Raw genomic sequence first — 10,048 nt, forward strand, 5'->3', positions numbered from 1 at the left:
GTTCATTCATCACAAATAGAACGGATAAACTCTAGTTAAACTCTAACTAAAGGAGATTATTAGTAGGAGACACACTCTCCAGACAAAAGGCTTTTTGTAAATTCATGTAAAATCTCATACACACTCTGACTAAACTGGCTTACAAAGTCTCCCAACAATGACTGAATGGAAAAGTAGTCATTGTCATTGGGACAAACAAAAGCTATGCCAAAGTTATTATTTTAAGGGACACACTTTAAATAAGTAAATAAATACTATAGTACTATGTATGTACCATAAGTCCTTTTTATGATTGGTGTCCAATGACCCCCAGCACTCTTAAAATGAGAGAAATGTCAGCAAGGATGCCTTGTTTGTTACTACATAAAACCAATCAGCTTTCATATTCCCCACCCCCATCCCCCAACAAATAAATAAATAAATAAAAGAAAAATAAAAAATCACACTGAGTATATGCCAATATCCAACCTAGAGAAACTATGACATCACTAACTGAATAGCAATATGAATTCAAAAACATGTAGACTTGTGGAGACTTATTGTTTTGAGTAGCAATACTCTATTGCATATGGTTTCTCTGTCTAATTTATATGGTGTCACCTCAAAAGGTGAATGAAATTTCCATGTCACAGGTGGTGCAACAAATTAAAACAACTGGAGCCACAGTGATGATGAAAATATTTGGAAAGTGGAAACATTTATATGAAGGAAGAAGGAAGCAGATTCCACCTATTAAGAGACAACTGGACCCAAGAAGTTATAAATAAAACAATCCAAAAGGTGGTCATTTTTTTTCAAATACTTACTTTAAATAAAGGGACCATATCTTTAAAAGGTGATCCTCATATTGGTATCCCTTTCCCTCAATCTCAAGTATACAATGTCCATGCCTTTTCTTAAGAAAGCAAGGCCCAACATTATTGCATATCCCTTCAAAATAATAATAATAATAATTGAACAAAAAACAGGGGTAAGATAGCTAGAACCTAGCTAGAATAACTGTGTTCCCAAAACAACAACATACATCAATGGCCAGAAGAGGCAAAGACACAGAGATATAGCTCCAATTTATCTTGAGCAATTTATGGTCTTACAACTAATTACAACATACATGCGTGCGCACACGCACACACAAGGATAGAGAGAAAGAGAGAGAGGAGAGGAAGAATAAATCTCAAACACTAGCAAGTGTTGAAGCTAAAGAACAGAACAAAGGAGAGGAGAAAGTAAAAATGTAAACCCAGTGAGGGAAAACAAAACTCTTGGCTACATATACACTAAGAGCAAAGCCGTCAACCATCCTTCAGCATGCAATGGAGTTTGACCCAAATTCGGAAGATGACCTTTGCTCAATTTGTGATTTCAGAGTACCGCATCGAAAAGTGGATTTACATGAACTGGTCTCTAGAAGTTTGACGGGCTCTCTATATGCCTCTTCTCTTCATCTTTAACAAGATCGTCCGGAATAAGACAGGTGATGCTATCTGTAGCATCTGCTCCACCACCCTCGGATGGAAAACTGTCCTCTTGCATCACATTAGCCCCATGGTTGTCTGGGGTTCTCAATGGTAACCCATTATCACCCATCATACAGAGATAATGGGGGTTCTCAATGGATTCTGCGCTGCGATGAGGTCGTAAAGCAGAGCTGAATAAGGGTTGCATTAACCGCTTTCTCTCAGTAAATTCCCGCAATGATATTCGACAAACTGGACAAGTGGAATTCTGCTGCAGCCATAAGTCTATGCAGGTCACATGGAATGAGTGTCCACAGTAGGGGAGGATACGCAGAATGTCTTCACCTTGGTACTCCGAGAGGCAGACTGTACACCTGCATATACAGATAAATTAAATATCCATAACCAGGAATAATGACTGAATCCCTTTTTTCAGACATGACGAATTTCATCAGATGGCTGTTCATGTTGTGTATCCTTTAAGAATTAATGAAAAAAAAAATATAAGGTGTAACCACCTTTACAACAATAATGTAAATTTCCAATATGGTGAACAAAGTTACCAGATTGGAATAATCTTTTAGCCCATAATTTAAGAGCTAGACACACAACAAGTACTTGATGATGCTAATAATTTTTCACTTATCTCCCATGCTTAAGTTACATTCACCTCTCATTATGAGATTAATGTATTTCTCTCCAACAAAGGGAAAGAAAACCAGTAAACGACTTGTGTGTGGTTGAAAAAGTAGGATAGTATAATGATAAATCTTCCTGTTTTTTGGAGGGTGGGGGAGGTTCATGAAGATAACCATAAAGTAATGTTCACAAAAACTGAACCAAATAAACATAATTATGAACACGAGCAAAATTGAAATCTAAGAGTCCTGAAGTCTTTTGAAATGTCATGAAACAGAAGGTTACAAATGATAAGCAACAATTGAAGTACTGAACAAACTTGTAACACTATGCAGACTCAACAAAGTCGTGAAGGCACCATCTATTACACAGTTTAATTAACTACTAGTTCAAACATTTATGTTTTTAGCAGATAGCTGTTGGTTTAGCTAAATTTGAGATGCAGGCACTACTAAATTTGTACAACAGATAGTGGTTTTCTTACCTAGTTGACTTAATGATAGATACTGCGGTCTAAGAAAATGCAAAACGAGTGGAGAAGGATCACTTATAAACAAAAGAGAATACAAACTGCGCAAATTACAGGGGATTAAGCTAACATGAGTCATGACATGAAACTACAACAATAGATGGACTAACAATGGCAGCAACTAAGCCTTGTGGTCAACTATGTAGATCAAACGACACCAAAGTACCCTCCGATCATAAAATATATCCATCTTTAAACTACTTATATTTTAATCTTTCGATCTAAAGTTTTCATAGGTTTCGCTACCTTTAACTACAGAACTTCCCCCATTTGATCCACTCTTCCTATCTAGAGCCTCAACAAGCCTTCTCTGAACATGATAAGTAATTTACAGAAACAGATAGATGAACATACTGAGAATTTTCTTCAGCAGAAAAGAACTTGTCACTGAACTTCTTTGTTGGAAATTTAGCTACAGCTGTGCGTTCAAGACCATGCCAACCCCGTTCCATCTAAACACATGAAAATGTCCAATTGCTAATAATAAACACAATGCAAATAAAAATAACCATACCCAGTGCTTCTAAAAACTCAACTACAATAATTCACATAGCTAAGCAAATCCGAACACATCAAAATAAGATTAACCTTATCTTATTTGATTTCAATTTCTTCCAATAAATGATGTTGAAAAGTGAACAAAACTAAGAGTAAGAGAATGTGCATCACCATGCTAAGATTGGATCTGGAAGCAATGGGAAAGGATCTCCTTGAAGCATTCAAGTGGATTCGAGCACAGACAAGCCTCGTGCACACGAACACAATGAACATGGTGCTTACCGCAAACCCAATCACAGTCATCACCAAGTTGAGCCCAGAAGATATCATCGCGATCAAAGTAAAAAAAAAAAATCAAAACTTTTCACTCCCCAAATCGAGAAACGCAGCCCTGAAATTCAGATTCCAGAAAGAAAGGAAAAAAAATTAAGAGTGAGGAGAGTGTGAAGCAGAAAGAGGCTTCGACGAGATCAGAGGAATGTGAAGTGGGTAGGGTTTTTGCATGAAGGGAGCTGAGAGGGGAATGGAATCAAGGAATGCGTGAGAATTGGTGGAAGTGTTGGATTTTGTTCGGAGTGAAAGAGTGGGTGTGAGAGAGAGAAAAAGGGAACCCTAGAAGTAGAAGAAGGCATGGTGAGAATGAGAAACAAGAGCTGCATTGCATTGGGATTTGGATTTGGATTGAAGTTTAAGAAGAAGATGAAGTTGATAGATTCAGTTGCTCTTCATTTTTAATGCTAACATCATCATCATCATCACCATGCCCAGAATTTTCTTTTAGATCTAACTAAGTCATACTTTGTAGCTTGTAGTCTACTTATTTTATGAATTTTGCTGACAAATCTGTTTGTTAATTTATCTATAAATAAACACATTTAGAATATTGATTTTGGTTTGTGCTAATAGTGATAATCATCGAAAGGGAAAAAAAAATGTTAAAACTGTTGTGATATATAATATATTTTTATTATGTTAAAGTTTTTTTATCTTAAATTTAATACTCTTGATATATCTGGAAACAATTACTTATCATGGATATTGGATGCCGAAATTCATCTTGATTCAATGGATCTTGGAGATACTATTAAGACTGAAAATAAAGCATGTCAAAAGGACAAAGCCAAAGTTATGATTTTTTTCGTCGTCATATTGACGAAGGATTAAAAAAATGAATATTTCATATTAAAAGATCCTACAGATCCGTGGGAGAACCTTGAAGAAATGTATAATCATAAAAAAATAGTGATACTTCTTCAAATCCGATATGAGTGGACACACTTGTGTCTACAGGATTTTAAATCCATAAATGAGTACAATTCAGCAATGTTTTGAATTATCTTACGAATGAAATTATGTGAAAAAAAGATAATTGATAATAAAATGTTAGAGAAGACTTTTTCGACCTTCCATGCCTCGAATGTGCTCCTGCAAGAGCAGTATCGAGAAAAAGAATTTAAAAAATATTCTGAGCTAATTTCTTGCATTCTTGTTGCTGAACGTAACAATGAATTGCTTTTAAAAAATCATGAAGCACGCTCAGCTGGCGCCATCTCATTTTCTGAAGCAAATGCTACAAATCATAACTCCAGAAGAGACAAAGGGTAAGACTTTGGTAACAAAAAAATTTATGGAAGAATGAAAAATTATTTTCACAAGAAAGGATCTCACCAGAAGTGAGATAAAGAAAGAAATAATAGGCAAAATAAATTAACATAGGATAAATGTTTCTGTTGTGGTGAAAAATGGGCTATTAGTCACGTACCTGTCGTACTCCAAGGCATCTAGTTGATCTTTATTAAGCATCATTTCATCCTTGAAAAAGGATGACAAAGGAAAGAAAATAAATTTTGTTTCAAAGAATGTTGTTGAAAATTACACCACTCATTATGAAGTATCTGATATCTTTGAGGATCCTTGAAAAATTGGTCATTTGGTTAATGATGGAAAAGTTTAATATTTGTGTTCATTAAGTGCTTATGTAAATAAATAATGTAAGAAACTTCTTGTTAAGTTTTATCTCTTATGTCTTTAAATTTTAAATATGATATATATAAATAATGTTTAATAAAATATTAATGTTTATGTTCAAAAATTTTAAAATCACTAAATGTGTCAAGTTTTATAATAATAATAATAATTTTTAGTATATGATACTATTTTTATATACAGTGCTACTTAGACAAACAGTTCCAATCAGGAATACAATTTTACTGTGCATGTACTTCACTCATTTTATGATCTCATTATTATTTGTCTTTGAAGAAAATGACAAGAACATATAATGAAGATGTTTGCCTTGCGGATAGTGCAAGTTCGCATACCATTATCAAAAATAGTATAGATTTTACTCATCTTGTACCAAAAGAAGAATATGTTAATACCATTATTGGCTCAGGAAATGTAATAAAAGGTTTCGTAAGAGCTATAATTTTGTTTTCCGGAAGAACAAAATTCATATAAACAATGCACTATTGTCCACTAAGTCTCTAAGAAACTTGTTGAATTTTAAAAATATTCACCGAAATGGATATCATATTGAAATAATGAATGAGAAAAATCATGAGTACTTATATATCACCACTCATGATTAAAAAAAAAAGTTATATTAGAAAAGTTATCCTCACTTTCTTCTGAGTTATATTATACTAAAACTAGTACAAATGAATTACATGCTATTGTAAACCAGAAGTTCACTAGCCCAAATGAATTCGTAACTTGGCATGATCGATTGAGTCAACCTGAAACACTACAAGAAAAAGGCATGTCGGCAAATTTTTTTCTTGCCACGCTTTAAAAGCATGGCCAAAAGGGGTCAATGGCCACGTTTTATGCGGTAGTGATTGATTAAAAGTTTGGCCACACTTTTTCTTGCCACACTTCAAAAGCGTGCTGAAAGGGGTCAATGGCTACGCTTTTATAAGGGTGGCGATTAATTAGAGATTTGACCATGTTTTTTTTTTTTGCTACGTGATGAATCCATATTTGATGATGATTTTTGGTTGAAATTGAATGGATTTCATCATATAAACTTGCACTTATTCCCTTAAATAGCATGCTTTTGAACTTTCCTCCTAATTTGTGCTTGATTATGAAAACATGCTCTTTTGTGCCTAATTTGATTAATTTTATCCCATTTGCCTTCCATTCGATGCCTTGATGTTGTTTGTGAGTGATTTCAGATGTATAAGGTAGGAATGACTTGAAGAGAATGGAAGAGGAGCATGCAAAGTGGAGGAAGCATGAAGAATCAAAGGAGAAGAGTACAGCAATGTGTGCGTACGCACAGACCTGCGTGCGTACGCACAACCATTAGAGCAGAGCCACGCGTGCGTGTGAGCCGCATCATGCACGTCGCGTGTCCATACAAGCATTGCCTAGTGTGTGTGCGCACAACCTCTTGTGCGTACACACAGGAAGAAATTTTGGCAGAGTGTGCATGCGCACACGTCTGTGCGTACGCACAGACGCACGTGCCTTCATTAAAACTGCACATGACTCACGATTTTGGTGGATTAGAGGCCCATTTCTGAAGCCATTTAGCTCATAATGAAGGGAAAATGAAGACCATAGCATAGCATAACATTAGGGTAGCTTAGGAGTAATAGTAGGGAGTTTTAGTATAGTTTTTCTTTAAGTTTTTCATCATCTCTATTAGGGTTTATACTAGGGTTTTTACATTCAAGTGCCATTTTCATTTTTTATCTTGGATTTTGCTAGCTTCCATTGTAAGTATCTCTTTATTACTACTCTTTATAGCTACATTGTTCTTACTCTTTCTTATATTTCAAGTTATAGTTCAATTTTACTTCTCTTTTGCAATTTCAATTTCTTGTTGATGAATTTGATGATTGATGATTGTTATATGCTTTCTTGAGTTGTTATTGTTGATTGAGATCATTTGTTGCTTTTAGTTTCAAACATTTTCTCATTCTTCCCATGTTTAGTGTTTTGCCTACCAAGTGTTTGACAAAATGTCAATTATGATTTTGGGCTAGTTTTCTATCTCTTGACTTGGGAAAAGTGAGCAATTGGGTTTCTAGAGTTGGAATGTCCAACATTTAGTGTCAATTCTTGGATTGTTAATTGTTCTTGTTCCTACTAACGTTAATTTGTTGCTAAGGCAATTAGCAAGCAATTTAGGATTTGTGGGTTAAGAACACTTATGCTCATTTAACTTACTCTCTGATGTGAGGGTTAATCAAGTGAGATTAATTCATTCTAATTGTCATAGTTGTGGTTCCAACAAGGAAAGGACCCTTAGCTCATTCCAAGCCAAGATACCTTTTATGCTTTAAATCTTTCATACACATTTACATTAATCCCTTTTATACCTTACTTGTCTATATTGCATAGTTAGTTCGTTAATTCCTCTATTAGTTCATTTATCACAATTTTGCATGTTCTTTTATTGCTTTATATGTTTATTTCTTCATTGAAAACCCCATGAGCATCACAACCGGAATTGTACACTCATTGGTCTTAAGTGTCCTTGGGAGACGACTCGGGAACTAAACACTCCCGGAATTGAATTGGTTTTTAATAGTGACATCTCTTTGAATTCAAACTTTGGTGTTGGTTGATTGTGAGTTTGGAACTATACTTGCAACGGAGAAATTCTATTTTTGAGAGAAATTCCTAACCCGCTTTCGGCCACACACCACTACGCTTCAAAAGCGTGGCCGTAGATAGCAACATGCACGTTTTTTAAATTCTGTCGCCACGCTTTTTATTGCCACGCTTCAAAACAGTAGCTTAAAAGGATCAATTGGCACGCTTTTAAAATGTGACTTTTTTGTTTTTGTCTTCGTCACCTTTAAAAAGCATACCCATTTCCTATTATATATATATATATATATAGCCGTCACTCACTCTTTTCATTTCTGTAAACCCTAACACAGCCATAGTTCCCTCTCTCCCAACAACCCCGGTGTCTCCCTCTCTCAACCCGTCTCAAATTTGCTTGGTTTTTGTTTGCTACTTGGCACTAATTTGTAGATAGCGCTTCTATCTAGCTAGTTTTAGTAGTTATTGATTGTTAAGTTGGTTTTTGTTTATTTGTCTACTCTTGTTTTGCTTTTCATAATTGCCTGCTTTTATTGCTTCCTCAGTTGAATGACACAGTCGCTTCCAAACCCGAGCTTGGCCCCTTTTGATCCGAAAATAGAAAGAACTTTAACTCATATTAGGCAAGCTCGGCACCGGCTAGCATTTGTGAATAGTGAATCAGGCTTGCTTGAAGAGCACACCAATTCACTATCACCATCAATCCGTGACCATCATTCTTCAATTAATGAGGAAAACTTATATTCATCTATGGGGAGTGCTGAAATCTCTTTGAGTGACTCAGGTGACAACACCATGGCGGATCCACCTCGTAGAATCACCTTAAGGGAAGCCGGAGCTCCTGATATTAACTTGCAACCGATACAAATCCGGTATCCGGCTTTGGATCCAAATTTTGAGCTCAAGACCGGCACGATAAACTTGCTCCCCAAATACAATGGACTACCCAGAGCAGACCCTTTTAAGAATCTTAAGGACTTTCAAGTTGCATGCTCCACTGCGAGAAGACATGGTGCGGATGAAGTAGCAGTTTTGGTGTTCGCTTTCCCTTTCTCTTTGGAGGGAAAAGCGAAAGAATGGTTCTATACTCAACCGGGAGATGTGATTTCCAATTGGGACTTGCTGCGTAAGAAATTTCTGGAAAAGTTCTATCCACCTCAGAAGACAGATTAGCTGCGAAAGGAAATCTCTTGCATTATGTAAAGAGATGGGGAGACTCTTTATGAGTACTGGGAGAGATTCAAGAAGTTGTTGGAAGCTTGCCCCCACCATTGTATTGAGAGTTGGTGCTTATTAGTTATTTTTGTCAAGGGATGAACCCCCAAGATAAGCTTCTTCTAGATGCCTCTAGTGGAGGATCCCTCACCAAAAACAAGACCGCCGTGGAAGCTTGGGAAATCATAGCGGACTTGGCGGACTCCACTCAACACTCAAGGGCAAGAAATCCACAACCAAAAGCTTTAAGTGAAGTTTCTCCTTCCGGAGATGCCATTTTGACTAAGACCCTTGGTGAGATGACAATTTTGTTGAGACAAATCACCCAAGGATAACAAATTCTCCAAGCTTTGCTATCTCCTCCACCTCAACCTCCAAGAATCGAAGGACCACCAATATCGTGCGGTATTTGTGCTTGTAATAACCATTACACTGATGAGTTCCCTCAACTCCAAGAGGACACTACATTAGCGGTAGCCAATCCATACCCACAAAGGTCCAACTATAATCAAGGAACTCCTCAACATGGAGGAAATCAAAACCAAGGATGGAGGGATAATTCTAACCAAAGGTGGAACGAAGCCCTTCAAGCTCAACCATACCCAAACGTGCAAGCCTACTATCATCAAGCCACCCAAGGTCAACCACAATACTAACAACCCTACCAACAATCATACCAACAACCACCACAATCTCAACCTCAAGGGAGGTATCAACATCCAAATAGTAGATCTAACCCTCCTCAAGGCAATCAAGCCCCTCCTCCTAATCAACTTTACATGAATGCCACACTTCAAATCTTTATGCAAGAGCAACGGGAGTTTCACAAGAAACAAGAAACATATATGGCTACTATTGCCGAAGCTCTCTCCCGTTTGACTCTTTCTCCTATGACTACACAAAATGCCCAACAAGCCTCAACTTCTAGTGGTTTACCTTCTCAACCCCAACCAAATCCAAAGGGAAGCATCAATGCTATCACCCTTAGGAGTGGCATCAAGTTGGATGAAATTGGTGTTGTGCCTACAAGTTTGAGTGAGGAAACCCATAATGAAGAGGTGGGAGATGATGTGGAAGTGATGAAGGATGAGGAGAAAAATGTTGCAAAAGGTGAGGAGGAACCACTCAAGGCCAAGGATCCAAAGAG

The 10,048-nt window shown here is 36.7% G+C and overlaps 1 protein-coding gene across 1 annotated transcript; it reads right to left on the reverse strand.

Annotated features, from left to right (window-relative positions):
- LOC107619123 (RING-H2 finger protein ATL8) lies at nt 975–4,016 on the reverse strand. Its single transcript, XM_016321347.2, has 3 exons — nt 3,295–4,016; nt 2,980–3,077; nt 975–1,831 (listed from the first exon to the last, which is right to left on the reverse strand). Exons 1-3 carry the CDS (start codon nt 3,451–3,453, stop codon nt 1,405–1,407), a joined length of 684 nt encoding a protein of 227 aa, XP_016176833.1. The 5' UTR covers nt 3,454–4,016; the 3' UTR covers nt 975–1,404.

This window comes from Arachis ipaensis, chromosome B09 (assembly GCF_000816755.2).
Source record: "Arachis ipaensis cultivar K30076 chromosome B09, Araip1.1, whole genome shotgun sequence".
In the NCBI taxonomy this organism is placed as follows: domain Eukaryota; kingdom Viridiplantae; phylum Streptophyta; class Magnoliopsida; order Fabales; family Fabaceae; genus Arachis; species Arachis ipaensis.